The following is a 17,380-nucleotide window of genomic DNA, read 5'->3' on the forward strand; positions in this document are numbered from 1 at the left end:
GAGATCCAGAGGCTCCTCTCCTGTGTTGGGCGTTTGTGACATGTCCACATCGTCCACCATGTTTCCAACTCTGACTTGACTGTAATCTTAACAGAAGCAGATGGCTGGTCCCTTTCTTCTCTTCTGGGTGTGTCCAACCTGACCCATGGTACATACAAGAGTGCTCCCAGAGAGATGCCATTATCTGTTCATTGCATTTGTTCCCATGAACTGTTCGCAGAACCCTGGTGTTGTGTGAGTGGTAGCTATTAGGTTGCTCTGGGACAGAATTGACAGGATGGCAGTGTGCATGATTTTGGGGTGTGGCATCCGTGCAAGTGAGAATCGGCTAGCCTAGACTCTGTGCCAGAGGAGGTTGGAGGTGGTCCTGGGGGTCCTAGCGTTGTGGCTGGCTTTCCCTTCACCGTCTGCCCTATCGCCTACCTCCTGATGCTGCTCCACTCAAATTACCGCCCCCCCCCCCAATCCCTCAGCTCTGCCTCATGACTTCATAAACTCCCCTTCTTGTCCTTCTTATCAACTCCTTCATGCTTTGAGTCAACTTCAAAATTGAGGGCACATAGTTGGCATACAGCAATAGAACTCCTCAGTAAAGTGGCTAAAAGGAACCTTGGTGGTGCATTGATTAGGCTGCAAACTGCAAGGTGGGTGGTTTGACCCCAGTGGGAGGAGGATGGCACAGTCTGCTTCCTGACAGGGTTACAGCGCTGGGGCAGTTAGGACTCTGTCCTCACCAGGTGCTGTGAGTCAGAACCAACTTGACAGCTGTGGGTTTGGTTTTTCTACTTGTTTGTTTAAAGTTACTTGTCTCTTGCCTGCGTTCATATGTATAAATAAAGCATGGTTTTACTTCCCCTATTGGTTAACATGTCCATGAATTTTAAATATGAAAGTCTCTAAGAATATATTGGAGGATAGCAATATTTGGAAGGCTAGTGGGTTTGTCTTTGAGGTTCCCAGCCCCCATGATTTCTAGCAGGTCCCTGCATTTACTTTTTCTTAGGCTATCTGCAGAAATGCTTTATTTTCCTTTCCCCTGCCCACAAAATAGCAGGATGAGCGTTGATTTCTTTTTACGTCATGTTGTTAGCTAACTGCCATTGAGTCACCCTGACTCAGCCACCTCGTGCACAGTCGAGGGGCACTCTTGTCCTTCGTGGGTTTTCGTGGGCTGATTTTCTGAAGTAGGGGGTTTGTTCCTGCAGCTGGAGAAAACTCTTCCTCCCGAGGTGGGATTGGTTGCTAAGAGAACAATAGTAATGATACACTCAAAACGCACTGCCATCAAGTCGATTCCAATGCATAGTGGCCCTACAGGGTTCCCAAGACTGTAAGTCTTTATGGGAGTGGAACAGCTCATCTCTCCCAAAGAGAAACTGGTGGTGTTGAACTGCTGGCCTTGTGGTTAGCAGCCCAGCAAGTAACACACTATACTGCCAGGGCTCTAATGGTAACAATAGCCGACACACAGCCAGTATTCAGTGTGTACCCCAAAGTGTGGGAAACTATTTGCTTCTATTCTCCCGTTTAATCCTGTCAACAGGAGCGAGGAGCGAGCTTCAGCTGAGAGAGGTTAAGTTACGGATCTGAGCTAACTCTTGAGTTTTTACTGTCACTATGAAATTTTCACCTTGTGATATTTACTGTCATTTATTTTGGGGCCAATTATTTGTGTTATTACTACTTGCGGGGCAGGTTATGGTTTTTGCCTTCAAGGTGTTTTCAGTTGGGTGAGATGAGAATAAAATCAGAAAGAGGGGGCTGTCTGTACCGGTAAAGACTGACCGCCTCGGAAACCCTGTACTGGGCCGCTCTGAGTCAGAATCAACTCAGTGACAGTGGGTTGGGCAGGGACCTCCAGTCCAGTGGGTTACGAGTTGGGCTGCTAGCCGCAAGGCCAGCACTTGGGACCCACCAGCGCTTTCACAGTTTAGTCTTGGGAACCCTCAGAAGCCATTCTCCTCTGCCCTGTTGGGTCACTGAGTTGGAATCCACTCAGTGGCAGGGGGTTTGGTTTGGGGTTTCTTGGAGATGTTTTTATTGCCACCTCTAGGGGTGCTAAATGATCCCTGGTGGCCCCGTGGGTTAAGTAAGCATCGGGCAGCTAGCCTCAACCAGGAGGTCATACTCACCAGCTGCTTCTCAGGAGGAATGCCGTCTGCACCCATAAAGATTGACAGCCTTAAAAAAAAAATTGACAGCCTTGAGTCGGAATTGACTTGCTAGCGGTGGGTTTGAATTTGGTGGGTGTGTTAGTCATGGTAGATTAGAGAAACAAATTCATGGACACTCATATATGTGTATAAGAAAGGTTTATCAGGTCCTTGGTATCAGCTTCTGATACCAAGGGCTCAAGTAGAAAGAAAATGTTTTAAAAATGATGATGGCAACAAATGTGCTTGACACAATGGATGGATGGATGGATGGATGGATGGATGGATTATGATAAGAGTTGTACGAGCCCTCAATAAAATTATTTTTTTAAAAAGAGGTTTATATACAAGAGCAATTGAATATTGAGAAAACATTCTAGCCCAGTTCAGATCAAGTCTGTAAGTCCGATATTAGCCCATATGCCCCACATGAATCTGTAAAGTCCTCTTCAGACTCAGGAAACACATGCAATGATGCCGAATGCAGGAAGATTCAGGCCAGTGGGTAGGAATTCTTGTGGATCCAGCGGTGTTGTAAGCATTAAAGCGCTGGCAGGGGTCTGTCTCCATGTGGATCCTCCAGCTCAGGGCACTAGTGTAGTTCATGTGTCTTGTCAGCTGAAGTGTCTGTGAGGAGAGAGAGAAAGGGGGAGGAAGAGGGGGAGGGAGAGGAAGAGAAAGAGAGAGAGAGAGAACCTTTCACCTCCAAGGAAGAAAACCAGGAGTTCCCAGAATCCTCAGGAGAAGGCCATGCCTACACAGAAGCCTCTTTGTCTATGATGTGATTGACAGCCTAGACTCCACCCCTTCACTCTGAATCCTCAACTCGACACCGGATTATGTAACTACCACAGTAGTATAGGCCCAAGACCAGAGATATGAATTTCCAACTCTTGATGGGAGTAAAAAGCGCTGGCTTTCTCCTAGGAGTAGCTGGTGGTTTCAAATTGCCAGTCTTGTGATTAGCAGCCCCATTCATAACCACCATGCCACCCGACTCCTGTAAATGAAAAAGATGCCTTTACATAAGGAATTTGCTTGATTGGCTCTCTCTGCCTTCCTCCGTGAATGAGCAATAGAGTGAATGAGTGAAGGAATGAATGAAGGATGAAAACGAACGAGGGTTTTGTCACTCTGCAAACAGCAAGGAGAAATGAGATTAGGTGGTGAGTTCTGATTGGATGAAAAGTTTTCGTTCTTCCATACACCTTATTCCTTCAAAGCAGGAATTTGTAACTTTCCGGAATGACCATAACTGTTTTTTGAAAGAATGTTCTCTGCAGAGGGCACCTTTTTTGGAGGGTGGGGGTGGTCTTCATAGTTGTCATCCAAGGGGGGTTGGTTTTTAGTGCTTCTGTTCTGATGAAGCTCTTCAGTGATCATGGAGTTCTTTTGTGTGATGAACTGGAATTGTTTTTAATTGTCCCTTATTCCTGACACCTGGGCTCTTTGGGCCCCAGGAGGCCCGGGAAACCACTCTTTAAACAGCGAACCATGTTGCATCACTGAATGGCAGGCTATTTAGCTGTTGGTGTGCCTTCGGGAACTTCGGGGAAGATAAAGGACAGTCTCTGATGACCCTGAAATCAGGCGTAGAATTCAGGTGACATACACCAATCATTCCAAGAGCTAGCAATGCATGTAGAGCCTGAGCACCGGAAATGGGTGAGGTGTTCGTGGTTCTGACCTAGGAAGCACCTGCCTAGAGCAGGGCAGTCTTCCCTGCAGCAGTGGGGATGTTCTGAACCTGTGGCTGTTTCCACGGACATTCCTTAAACTTGGATACAGTGCAAAACTCAGAGCCTTCTGTATTTGACAGCAGAGAAGGTGAGGCCAAAGAATCTTGTTAAAAAATGCTCTGTATCGTGATTTTATGATAAAGTGTTACACATTTGTCTGCCTTTTTCCTCCCCCACTCCCCACCCCATGATTATTCTCTGTGTTGCTAAGCCTCGTTGGACCTGTCACAGTTCAGTTCCTAACAGTACAACCCAGGGTTTTGATCTGAAGACCTCTCATGAGCATGTCTCACTCGGAATGGCTGAGGAGAAACTGGAGCCTAAGGTCTCTAGGTTTAGTTCGAATACAAACTCGGCCAGCTTGTTTTTGGTTAAGCCTCTTAGGTCTGTAACCACATAACTGCCTTTAGAGCCCTCTGTCTGTGAGTTGACAAGGCTTGGCGACCTATCTTTGCTGCCAGTGGAGTGAAGGGGCAGCCTGGGGGGACCTGTCCTGAAGGACATTCCCCTGATATCCCAAAACTTTAGGGAAAAAAAGCTCTGCTTTTTAGTTTAGAGAGTACAAAATACACAGAAAATGAGACTCGGTAGTATAATCAGAGTATCTGAAATGATACTCTGGTAGCATACCAAGTAAATTCACTTTTTAAATATTGTCAAATATAAAATACAATTCTCTTAAGAAAAGGCTCTTTCCCCACCCACTCCCTCCTCCTCCCCTTGACTCACAGGGCCTTCAATTATAAATTGAGCTATTCTTAAAGTAACTAGATAGATAGCTAGATAGCTAGCTAGATAGATAGATAGATAGATAAAGGCAGGCTCTGGCCAGTCTTATTAAAGAAGCACATTGCAGGATTTATTTCCCCTGGGCTGTTCTGGCATGTTTCAGGTGATATCAGAAGCTCCTGGCTCCATGAAGGCCAGGGTGCCCACTCTGTGGTATGTCCCGCGTGCTGCGCCCACTTTGACGGCAAGGCCTCTGGAGTGATGGACCCCGATTTGGCCAAGGTGCTGTAGTCCTCCAGGCCCAGCGGTGGTTGGCGAGGGTGGTTCGTTTCGCTTCACCTTGCCTGATGCTCTTGAGGGTCTGCCTGTCGCCTGGCACGTGTTTCCCACGTTTCATCATGAGTTGGAGCCTGGCCTCCAGTGACTTGTTCATCTCCTCTGTGGCCACCAGCTTCCTGTGGCTTGGTGCAGGACAGCCCCCAGCCTAGAGCAGCAGCCATGATGGCCTTGAAGGGAGAAAGACCAAATCGAGCTGTTCTTAAGCTTCCGTTTTCCGTCCTCTGTGGCATGTTTCCAAGATTTGGGTCATTCAAAGATCACGGTAAAGATTCTTAACATGTGAGAACATGCCATGCCACAATCTAGTGCTGCTGTAACACACATAGCACACGTGTTGAACTTGTAATGTGAACACACCGAAATTTCTTATCTTACACTGTCGCAGGCTGGACGTCCAAAGTTCCCAGGGGAAAGCTTTCTCAGTGAGCTCTGGGGATCGAAGGATCCTCCATCTCTTGGTGATGTGGCAGCTGCCTCCTCCGTCTTTGCTTCCTCGCTTATAATCTGTCTACATCTTTCAATGGAGATTGATTTAAGACATACCCTGTCCTAAGGACTGCCTGGGTAACATAACAAAGAAAATCTATTCCCAATTGAGAGAATGTCACAGATATAAATAAGAGTTAGGACTTAGCTGACACATTGTTCTGGGGGACATAGTTGTTAACTGTTTTCAAGTGACATTTAAAATTATGTCTCACTCTAAAATAGTGGCTATGAATCTATTACTGGTTTGATGTATAACTTGGGTTTTCATAATACTAAAGTTAAAAAAAATCCCACATACAATCTAAGTTTATAAAGCGTGCCCTGATTCCTCTGATCTGTTCTAGGGACACTTTCAAAATTGGGTCTATATTTGGCTGACATCTTACAAATAATACTAGGGGAAATTTGGCTTTTGCTTCTTTGTAGCTGTCTAAATTTTACTACAGAAATTTAGGAAACCTAAAAAAAAACTATGTTCGTAATTGTTTTCTCTCTATGTACAGGACTGCATCTTTCACACTTTATAATTCTGGAAATAAACTTAAGCGTTTCTCCCTTTCTTGAGTATTTTTGTGAATCCAAATACAAGTTGTTTAACTCATAATACTAATGTAAACTACTGAACTTAAAAATAATATAAGGATAAAAAAGAAGAAAAATAATAATATAAGGGATTCCTTGAAACTTAAAAAGCAATATCTTTTTTCAGTTTTATCTTTGCATACACAATAAACTATTATGGTGTTGTGAGAAGTGGTGCTTAAAAATACTTAAATTAACTCATAATTAAAGGTATAGGGACCATAACTATTGATGACGTAGACACATGACATTGCTTGTAATGGTGAAAGTTTAGAAAGAACGGAAGCTTCCATGATTAGGGAACTTGTTAGATAAATCACGCCGCGTCCATCCAGTGAGATATTAATCAGCTGTAGGAAAGAATGAGGAAACTTTTTATTTTATTTTTAACAAATCATTTTATTGGGGCTTCTTAAAGTGCTTATAAACAGTCCATACATCAACTGTGCTGAGCACATTTGTACATGTGTGGCCATCATCATTTCCAAAACATTTTCTTTCTACTTGAGCCCTTGGTTTCAGCTCCTCTTTTTTCCCCTCCTTCCAATGAGAAAACTTTTAATGAAAAGTCAGAAAAAACAGTGCAGAGTTGTGTGTCTAATATACTCATATTTGGGTAAAAAACACCAAAAGAATATATGTATACATAGGTGTAAAAAAAGTACACACATGCTTTTTGTATACATACACTATTCCCTTTCCAGTTCCCAGGGATTGCTGCTGGAGATGGGGACTAAGGTCTGAGGATCTTACCATCGCGCACCAGTGTGCTTCCAAAAGTGCGCGGGGAAACACAATGAAAAGATGATGGCAGTGCGGGAATTGCACCTGACCTGATCCCACCACACCGAGGCAAAGCACTGGGGGAGTGCAGCGGAACAGCAAGGGAATGGAGTGGCAAGGTCCCCAGGGAATGCTGAAAGTGGACTTTGGGGCCAGGGCGTGGTGCCCCAACAGACTGGACTGGAAAACGCTCCTAAGGGCCAGCAAACGATCCCTGAACTAACTACAAGCTTTTCTCTTGTGAAGTGTTTTGTTTTGTTCTTTGTCAGTGGTTTGTTTTTGTTGTTTTGTTGTCTGGTTGTATTACTGTTGCTTTGCTTTCCTCTGTTTTGTTTTCGTGCATGTTAGTGTCTCCACAGGTCTGTCTGAACAGGACAGGCCGGATGAACTATCTGGAGGAAAAACAACGGGACCAACAGTTCCGGGGGGACTTGGGGTGGGGGGGTAGGGGGGGTAAGGAAGTGGTGTTAACAAACACAGGGACAAGGGAAAAACATGGGACCCCAAATGGTAGAGAGGGGGGAGTGGCAGGCCTGGTGGGAAATGATCAAGGGTAAGGTTGCTTAGAGAAGAGGTATACTCTAGCCCAGGTGGCGACGAAGCATGGTAGTGGGGCAGGAGGAAAGTCAAGGGAGATGGGAGGAAAGAGCTAGGAGTCAAAGGTCATTCATGGAGGTCTAGACAAAGACACGTACATGCAAATATATATAGGAGGATGGGGAAATAGATCTATGTGTCTATATTTATAGGTCAAGTATTAAGGTGGCGGAAGGACCTTGGTCCTCTACTCAAACACTCCCTCAATGCATGAATACCTTCTTTTATTAAATTGGAACTCTATGATGCGCACTCTCCCGACACAACGGCTGGAGCCAAAGTGGGTGAACAAGTAAATGTAGTGAAGAAAGCTGATGGTGCCCGGCTATCAAAAGAGATAGTGACTGGGGTCTTAAAGGCTTGAAGATAAACAAGCGGCCATCTAGCTCAGAAGCAACAAAGTCCACATGGAAGAACACACCAGCCTGTGTGATCGAGTGGTCCCGAAGGGATCAGTTACCAGGCATCAAAGAACAAAAAATCATATCATTGACTGCACACCTCCATGATAGGATCGCTGAAGACAAATGGGTGCATAAGCAAATGTGGTGAAGAAAACTGATGGTGCCCGGCTATCAAAAGAGATAGTGTCTGGAGTCTTAAAGACTTGAAGGTGAACAAGCGGCCATCTAGCTCAGAAGCAAAAAAGCCCACATGGAAGAAGCACACCGGCCAGTGCAATCACGAGGTGCCAAGGGACCAGGTATAAGGCATCATGAAAAAAAAAACACGATATAAGTGTGTGTATGTATGTGTATATGTGTGTATATGTATATATGTGTATATATATACCATATTAAATGAAGGGGGAAGTGCAGAGTGGAGACCCAAGGCCCAAGTGTCGGCCAATGGAAATCCCCTCATAGAGGGGTTTAGGAGAGGAGATGGGTTAATTAGGGTGCGAGGTAGTACCGATGAAGAACACAGCTTTCTCCCAGATCCTGGATGCTTCCTCCCCCAACTACCATGATCCGAATTCTACCTTGCAGGGCTGGATAGGGCATAGGCTGTACACTGGTACATATGAGGGCTGGAGGTACAGGGAATCCAGGGTGGATGATACCTTCAGGACCAAGGGTGTGAGGGACGATGCTGGGAGAGTGGAGGGTGAGTGGGTTGGAAAGGAGGAACTGATTACAAGGATCCACATGTGACCTCTTCCCTGGGAGAGGGACAGCAGAGAAGGGGGGGAAGGGAGACTCCGGATAGAGCAAGATATGACAAAATAATGATGTATAAATTACAAAGGGCACATCAGGGAGGGGGGAGCGGGGAGGGAGGGGAAAAAAAAAGAGGACCTGATGCAAAGGGCTTAAGTGGATAGCAAATGCTTTGAGAATGATTGGGGCAGGGAATGTATGGATGTGCTTTATACAATTGATGTATGTATATGTATGGATTGTGATAAGAGTTGTATGAGTCCCTAATAAAATGTAAAAAAAGAAAAGAGAAAAAAATGATTAGGGCAAAGACTGTACAGATGTACTTTATACAATTGATGTATGTATATGTATGAACTGTGATAAGAATTGTATGAGCCCCAATAAATTGTTAAAAAAAAAAAAGAAAAGATGATGGAAGCTTTGTTCAAAGACTGGCTGTGACTGCACAACTCTCTGTAGCAGCGCAAGTCAACGTGAGTTAGTCCATAAAGGGGGTTAATTTGACCTCTTTGGAGCCACCTTTGCACTTTTATGCTTTCCGAATTTTGAGTAATGTTTTCAGCACATAAATGACTTTCTGAAATCGTTCACTTGTGAGTGTATCTTAAATGAGAGCAACTGTATACGTAGCTTTTGCTTTTCTGTTCATCAGGCACAGACCTTTCTGAGATGTTCTCAAATTAATGTTTATGAAACGATTATACATCTCTCCCCGAGGATTAATTTTATATTCCTTAAGCCCACTACTGTCTTCCTTTTTTTCTAATGCTAATTTCATTTCTGTCTAAAATTCAACCTTAAGGAAGTAGAATCAAATAAAAACGATCTGAAATATACAGAAGGAAATTAAGAGCTCAGTTGATGGGTTTAGTAACACTGTTCTGTTTTAGCAGTAGCTTAAGAGTGAATAGGGAACTGAAAGGGATCAGAGGTATCCAGAACGAAGCAGGAAGAAACACAGTTATGAAAATTTCAGGAGAGAGGTTAGAGACATGGAGGATTGGAAAGAGTACAAGATACAACATCTGTATAATTGGAGCCCCTGGAGAGGAGAGCAAGAGTGAAAAGAGGTAACAGCTGAGAGTTTCTCCAAACTAATAGAATCCATGCACTTACGAAGCCCTGTGAACCCAAACAGGTAAATGCAACAAATGTGTAGGTGAAATGAGAAAGTAATCCACTAGCTGGGGCAAAATGACAGCTACTCTCTGAGTAATAGTAATGAGACTTAGCGGCTGACATCTATACAGAAGTAGTAAAAGCTAGAAGACCTAGTGGATGATTATCTTTAGAATGCAGAAAGAAAAGAACTATTAATGTAGGCCCTGCTTTCAAAGTAGTCTGCAGGACTGAAAGGGAAGATGTAAGTTTTCGGGAAATTCAACATCGGTTTTAGACCCACAGATCTAACTAAGTCCTCAAGCAGAAGCAAAATGATTTCAGATGTATAGTTGAAGGCATAGGGAGAAATGGAGGGCAAGAAAAATGGTGAATATGAGGGGGATTTTAAAAGTTCATGGAAAAATGGGATTAAAAGAGAATGGAATTTTTCCATACTTTTTTTGAAGCCTCCTTGTGTGTATGTAAAAGAATAGCTTCATATTGACCAATATCACACTGGATTTAAAATATGCATATGAAATATCAAAATTTAAAAATTTTGGAATGACAATTAAATGGCTAGACTCAACACGTGCTAATGTCCTGAGCTAGGAAAAGAGAAAAACATCTCAGGAGAATCTGTGTTCTGATCTCTTGGTTAACCACTAAAAGAATTGTTACGTAGTAAGTATATCTAAGCTCATGTTAGGTGGTTCTTTAGAAACTCACTGCCACTGAGCTTTAACCTACCACCCCTATAGGACAGAGTGAAACTGCCCCCATGGATTTCCAAGGCTGCATAGTTTTATGAGAGCAGAAAGCCTCATCTTTTTCGCACAGAGCAGCTCATGGGTTCAAACTGCTAACCTTGCAGTTTGCAGCCTCTTACAGGTAACCGACTGTGCCACCAGAGCTCATGCTGGGTTGCTGGGTGCTATTACGTCAGTTCTGACCCAGAACCACCCTATTCATAACAACCCTGTGCGCCACGCAGGGACCTGCTGCCCCATCCTTGCAATCATTGCCCTTTGAAACCACTGCGACCGTCACCATGCCAATCCATCTAATGGAGGATCTTCCTCTTTCTCAATGCAGCCTCCACTGTACCAGGCATAGCATCCTTCTCCAGGGACTAGCCCTGCTGAGAACATGTCCAGAGTAAGTGAGACAACATCTTGTCGTCCTCACTTCCAAAGAATATTCTGCTTATCCCAAAACAGATTCGGTTCTTCCTGTCAGTCTTGGTTATTTAGTTGATAATAGCGCTGTAACAGAAATACCATCAATGGTGACTCTGAAAAACAGACACAAATAAGTGTGAAAATAATCTCACAATTTAGGGGGCTGTATGTTCGGATTCAGGGTGCTGGCTCCAGGGGAAGGCTTTTTGCTCTTTGTCAGTTTTGGAGGAAGGCCTTGTCCTTTCTGAGCTCCTGCTCCAGGGCAGCCTCCCAGTGACTTGGCTTCTCTCTTTCACCCATCTCTTCTTCCTTCCTTGCTTGTTGAATCTCTCTTATCTCAAAAGCGATTGACTCAAGAAACACCCAACACTGCTTCTGCCTCTCTTAGCATAACAAGGGGTACCCCTTCCCAAATGGGATCATAACCACAGACACAGAGGGCTGTACTTGCAACATGGATGGGGGCACATAATAACACGGCCCACGTTCAATATTCTGCACCAACACGGCTCACATGCATCAGTTCGTCTTGAGTTTCCTCTGCTGCCCTGCTTCCACATGGCTCTCAGGAAACTGAAAATCTCTTTGCTTTTTAACGTTGACAGAGGTCTTTTGCAGCCGATCTGCCCAACGCAGTGTGCATTTGATTGGTGGACTGCTGTAAGTGAAATGAAATCCTTGGCAACTCAGTCCCGTTTCCATGGAGCGCATTTGCCCAGTTGTTTTGTTTCCCTGATATCCACATGTAATCCAGACTGAAGGCTGAAGTTTTTGATCTTCAGTAAGTGCTTCAAGCTCTCCTCACTTTTTCAGCAGGCAGAGGTATGTTATCTGCATATTGAAGGTTCACGATTCTGCCTCCAACCCGAGGAAAATGGAACAAAGAAATGTTCTTAGTCCGAAAGAATATAAGAAAAGAAAAGTAAGACAGAAAAACTCAAACCAAACTCAACTGCCATCAAGTTGATTCAGAGGGAAGCCTGATGGCTTAGTTGGTTAAGGAGATGGGCTGCTAACCACAACGTCAGCGGTTCAAACCCACTAGCTGCTCTGAGGGAGAGAGACAACATTTTCTACTCTTGTAAAAGACGTACAACCTCAGAAACCCACAGAGGCAGTTCTACTCTGTCCTGTAGGATCACTATGAGATGAAGATAGCAAACACAGGGCAAATAGCACCCCGTCCGATGGTAGGTTTAAATCCAAATAACAGCAATCACTTTAATGAAAATGGGCGAGCTAGTCCAGCTACCAGAAAAAGAATGCCAGTCAGGGTTTTAAAAAGAGAAAGAAAAACCTCAAATGCACTCTAGTTTTACAGGAGAAACACCTAAAATATTAAGATACAGAATGGTTGAAAGTAAAGATTGGCGTACATTGCCAACACTAACCAGAAAAAAGCTGATACCATTTTTTTAATGGAAGACAAAGTACCCATTAAATGTCAAAAGATAAAGAGGGATTAAAAAAAGAGAACATTTCATAATGAAAATACCGTATATACTTGAATATAAGCCGACCGGAGTATAAGCCAAGGTACCTAATTATTACCTGGGAAACTAGAAGAACCGATTGACTTGAGAATAAGCCTAGGGTGGAAAATGCAGAAGCTATTGGTGAGTTTCAATAATCAAAACAAATGAAAATAAAATGACTAAAAATTGAGACATCAGTGGGGTAATGTATTTAAATATTTATTTTAAATAAAAACAAAAGGACAAGTCATTTAACATTAGTAAACCAGCACAATAAGTGGAAAATAGGTTCAACAAAAACAATTAGGTATCAACAACGATACCTTAAGAGCACTATTCCCTGAGCGCAATCAGCAACCAAGCTAAAATGTAAAGAGTTAAAATCCTTCAAAACTGGATTCCTCCTCATCCGTATCCCAATGCAGAGCTTCAGCTGGTGTGAGGTCATCATAGACGCTGTCCTCACTGAGATCGCCGTCATCACCATCACTGCTGTCATTTTCATACAAAGTGCAGTCTTCACTGCCATCCATAGCATCACTAATACTACATTTCTGGAAGGCACGTCGCACCATGTCTTCTGGAATGTCTTCCCATGCATCTCGAACCCACTTTGCTATGAACTCTATGTCAGGCTTCATGAGATTTCCTCCTTTTGTTAGTCGGGCTTGACCAGATGACATCCATTCATGCCACATCCTTCACACACGGTCTTTAAAAGGCTTATTCAAAGATACACATCATAGGACGGCTCTGATTGGTTAGATGTGAGTAAACATTCAAAGCCCTGCAGTGTCAGAGGGGCTTTGAATGAACAGCAGAGGAACGGTGCTCGTCCCGTTACCTGGAGGGGCGGGCAGCAACCTTGCTAAGTTACCACTGAGCCGTGTATAAGCTGAACCCCAGGTTTTCAGCACATTTTTTGTGCTGAAAAACGCGGCTTATACACGAGTATATACGATAAGTGCAAGTCTCAAACTATCCCGATGTAATATTATACTATCCTCAAATATATATGAAGCTTAAACTGACACAGTCTGAAGAAGGAAAGGACAAACCCAGACCCACAGGATTTTGAACACACCTCTTAGTTACTGAAGACAGAAGCAGGAGTGATGGAGATCAAGGACCATGAATGATCAGATTTGCTCCAGGGGGGGGGGTCTCTGGCTGGTAGGCTTATAGTTTCTGTTCTCTTTTTTTTTCCACCTGTGTTTCCTGATCTTCTTACAGTACGTAATAGGTTATTTATCCTCTCTTTATTTATTTAAAATAGGAATCAAGTCTGGAAAGACAAATGTAAAATATTTTCTTATCTGTAATTTTATTTGTAGTGTAATTTCAAAAAGTCAATTTGGATAAATGATATATGTAGGGTTCTACACTTAAATTTTTTAAAAAAGCAATTGTTTTCCAAGAGTCTATCTCAGAAATAGAGCACACAGGAGCCTGGGATTGGGAAAAAATTTTTTTTTTAATAATCTCGAGACTATGGTTAGATTTAGGCCAACAGGTTAAGTTTGAAGTTGAAAATCTAGTACCTGGTTTAGGATATCATGCCAAGAAATAATTGTGTTTTATTAAGAGGTTTTTGTCTCCGTATGCATTGTATGGATCAGAACACGGTTCGCTTAGCTGCTTACTTTAAATGGAACAAACTGACGGAAGCTAGCCTGGTCAGAGGTCACTCTGGGAGGCCTGGAAAAGCCAAGGCGGGCTGCCTGGGGAGGAGGAGCTCGCTGGCTGTAAGGCTCTGAAAGGCCCTTTGGGAAGAATGACTGCAAAGTGGAACTGATAGGGAAGCAGATTTTATTCAGGTCAGCTCAGGGGAGAACTTTCTGTTAGCGTGGCCAGTAAAATGGGCCTCTTCACAGAGTAGCAGAGACCGGGCGGGCATATGTTATGCTATCTAATGAGGGTCTCAGATTCCAAGCTCCTTCCTTGGAGGGAAATTGGGCGGCACAACTGTTGAGGGTCCTTCCTACCCCTGAGTCTGTGGGTTGACCAAAGGAGACAGAGATCTGACTGACTGACAAGCAAGGTGTCTACGTTCAAGCATATCTGCCTGCCAGTTTTGCTTTTGTTGTTTATCCAAAATCTGAAACGTTCAGTATTTTAAGTATATTTCACTGAGTTGTGTTTTGTGTTGAGAAGTAGTTGTTTGGCTTCGGTGTCTTGCTGTCTTAATGGAAGGAGGTTAAACTAGGAGCCATCTAAAGACACAGAATCCTGTGTGATTATCTGAGTACTCCAGGAAAGGACAAAGGAACAAACCAGAAAATGAAGGACAGACGACCTGATGGTTAAGCGTGTGACTGGATGTCAATCCTGACTCTGTACAATTGGGATGATGTAATAGCAGCCATATCAGGCTTCTTATGAGCGTGAGAACATGGACTTCCTTACACGTTTTATCTTTATGCTTCTTAAAAAGCAGAACACAATTACTCAGTAAATCATTGGTGAATGAGTGAGCAAAGAATGAATGACATGCATCTGACCTTGGGTAGAATGATTTGAATCAAATGCAGGTGTGACACTTCCTACTTTGAGACCCAGCTCTAGTTTGCTTCCTCTTACATCCCACTCCACCATCAGCTCTCTGAAAAATATGATTCAGGATTCGGAGTAATTCTGTAAGGATGTGCTTTTAAAATATTTTTAGTAAGTGGGTTATGGCTGTCTGAGAATAACTGATGTGATGATTTGAATTATTTTTGTGCTGGGCCTTCCAGCAAATAAAATTTATACACAGAAAAAAATATATTGGACAAGATAGAGTTTGTTGAAATATATCTGCATGCATATACCCATAGAATACTTATGTATTCACATATTAAAATAGTCATGGCCTTGCCTGTCAGATGCTGAGTCCTTTCTTTGTGTGATTGTCTAGAGAACAAGGACATAGAAAACACCAGGAGCATCATGCCAGTGGCTTCTGCTTGGGATCCAGAACACCACTCCCCGCCCCACAGGTAAGGAAAGCAACTGCTTTGCATAAACATGCTGCCAAAGATTTTCTCTTTTGTGGGAAGGAATTGGGGAGCGTAGGGGCAGAAACTTCAAAGAGTTTAAGTGGTCTTGTCAATAACTCACCAACCCCAAAGTGTTGGTTAAGGGCACTCTCAGTGCCGGCTGCAACCTTTGGGGAAGAATGGGATTGAAAGATAGTGGGATTTTCCCATGAATTTCTTGAACCTCCTTTGTGTCTATTTCTGGTTATAATGCTTTCCTTTACGGACAGAGAATAAAGCTGACGAGATAATCTAGTACAGTATCTTCATGTATCTTCTGAAGTCCAAGTTTCAGTGTTTCAACTTGAACACATGTCTGTGGCTGTGGAGGCACAGTCGTGAGGTGCTCAGCTGCTGACTGGCAGGCCAAGGCCAGTCGGTAGTTTGAACGCGCCAGCCTCGGGGATACAGCTGTGGCAACAGTCTGTTTCTGTAGAGATGACAGCCTTGGAAACCCCGTGGGTGTGATTTTCTGTAGGGTCACTGTGTCGGAACAGACTCGACACATAGTGACAACAGGTTATGTGTACACACACGCACGCACGCACATGCACGCACAACCCACTGCTGTTGAGTGTTCTCTCTTCTGAAGTTCAATTTTAAGTTATGTTCTGTTTAAGGGGTTTAGAGTGCCGACCTCTCAGTTAGGAGTCCAAAGTTTTAACCATTTGTGCCACGCAGGGAGCCCCAGTAATAGAATGACCACCATTACTGAATATTTGCTACATAGTTCTTCTTGTGTTACTATGTCAGCGGAGCCTTGGTCATGCACTGGTTAGGGGCTCAGCTGCTTAGGGAAAGCTTGATGGTTTAAACCCAGCAGCTTCTCCCCAGGAGAGAAGACCCAGAGATGTGCTCCCATGAAGACCCCAGCCTAGGAAAGCCAAGGGGCAGTCACATGGGCTCCCTGAGACCCAGAGCACCTCACAGCCACATGCATTCACTTATCTAATCCGCCTACCACCTCTAAGGGGATCAGCGCCCCTGCCTCAGATGAGGGAGCCAGGCGCGGTGAGCTCTGTAATCTGCCGGGTTCATGTAGCTTTAGGTTTGGCAAAGTGAACTCTAGAGCTTATTCTCATAACTAGCAATAAGAAGGTTTTTCATTCTCTGCTTAGCGCTGCCCGGTTATTATCGATCGTGATCTTTTTAAAAGATACACCCTCCTCTGGGCCTTAGTTATCGAAGACAGTTCGTGTTCTCATCCAATCCCCTGAGGAGAATATACATACATTCCTTCTTTCCCTCCCCAAGGCAAGCGTGTGTTGATTCGAAGGATGCTTGGGGATAGAATTGTGTTTTTGCCTCAAGAATGCGGAGCAAGAACATTCTTAGAAGGAAAGTAACTTGCAGTGTTTCATATCCAGAATCTAGCACACAAAGGAAAACAATGCAGTGAGTGGGACTCCGGAAGCCTAGTGCTTGTGTTTGGCATCTACAAGGCTCTGGACCTTTTTATTGTGTATTGGGTGAAGGGTTACGGGGCAGATCGTCAGGCATACATTAAACCTGATGTTTTATTTCACCCCTCAACACACATCACTCACGGGGCTTCCTCCCTCTGGTTCCTGTCTCCATCCCTTCTTTCTCAGCCTTCTGAACTTTGTCCTCGGGTAAATACTGCCCTTTTGATCTTAAATGGCTGATTGTGTTAAGGTGTGCATGCCTCCCTAGATTTATGGTTCCCCTTATAAAACAAATAAAACCCCAAACCAAACCTCCCTGCCATCGAGTCGTTGCTGACTCACAGCAACCCTACAGGACAGAGTAAGAACTGCCCTGGTGAGTTTCTGAGATTATAACTTTATGGGAGTAGGAAGCCCCATCTTTCTTCCATGAAGCGGCTGGTGGTTTCGAACTGCTGACCTCGCAGATCATGTAAGCCCAACATGTAAGCACTATGCCACCAGGGTTCCTGTGTTCCCCTTAAAGACCTATTTATAGGGCTATCAGGTAAGCATTGGACTACGCAATACAAGGTAAGTGGTTCAAACCCACCAGCTGCTTTTGAGGAGAATGATGAGGCTGACTT

At 43.9% G+C, this 17,380-nt stretch overlaps 1 protein-coding gene across 1 annotated transcript in view; it reads left to right on the forward strand.

The window, feature by feature from the left end:
• The window catches only part of TMED8 (transmembrane p24 trafficking protein family member 8), a 34,352-nt gene that overhangs the window by 3,023 nt on the left and 13,949 nt on the right, over positions 1 to 17,380 (forward strand). The window contains exon 2 of the mRNA XM_075531801.1: positions 15,228 to 15,309. Coding sequence (XP_075387916.1) covers positions 15,228 to 15,309 — 82 coding nt within the window. The remainder of the gene's footprint in view (positions 1 to 15,227; positions 15,310 to 17,380) is intronic.

This window comes from Tenrec ecaudatus, chromosome 14, assembly GCF_050624435.1.
Source record: "Tenrec ecaudatus isolate mTenEca1 chromosome 14, mTenEca1.hap1, whole genome shotgun sequence".
Lineage (NCBI taxonomy): Eukaryota > Metazoa > Chordata > Mammalia > Afrosoricida > Tenrecidae > Tenrec > Tenrec ecaudatus.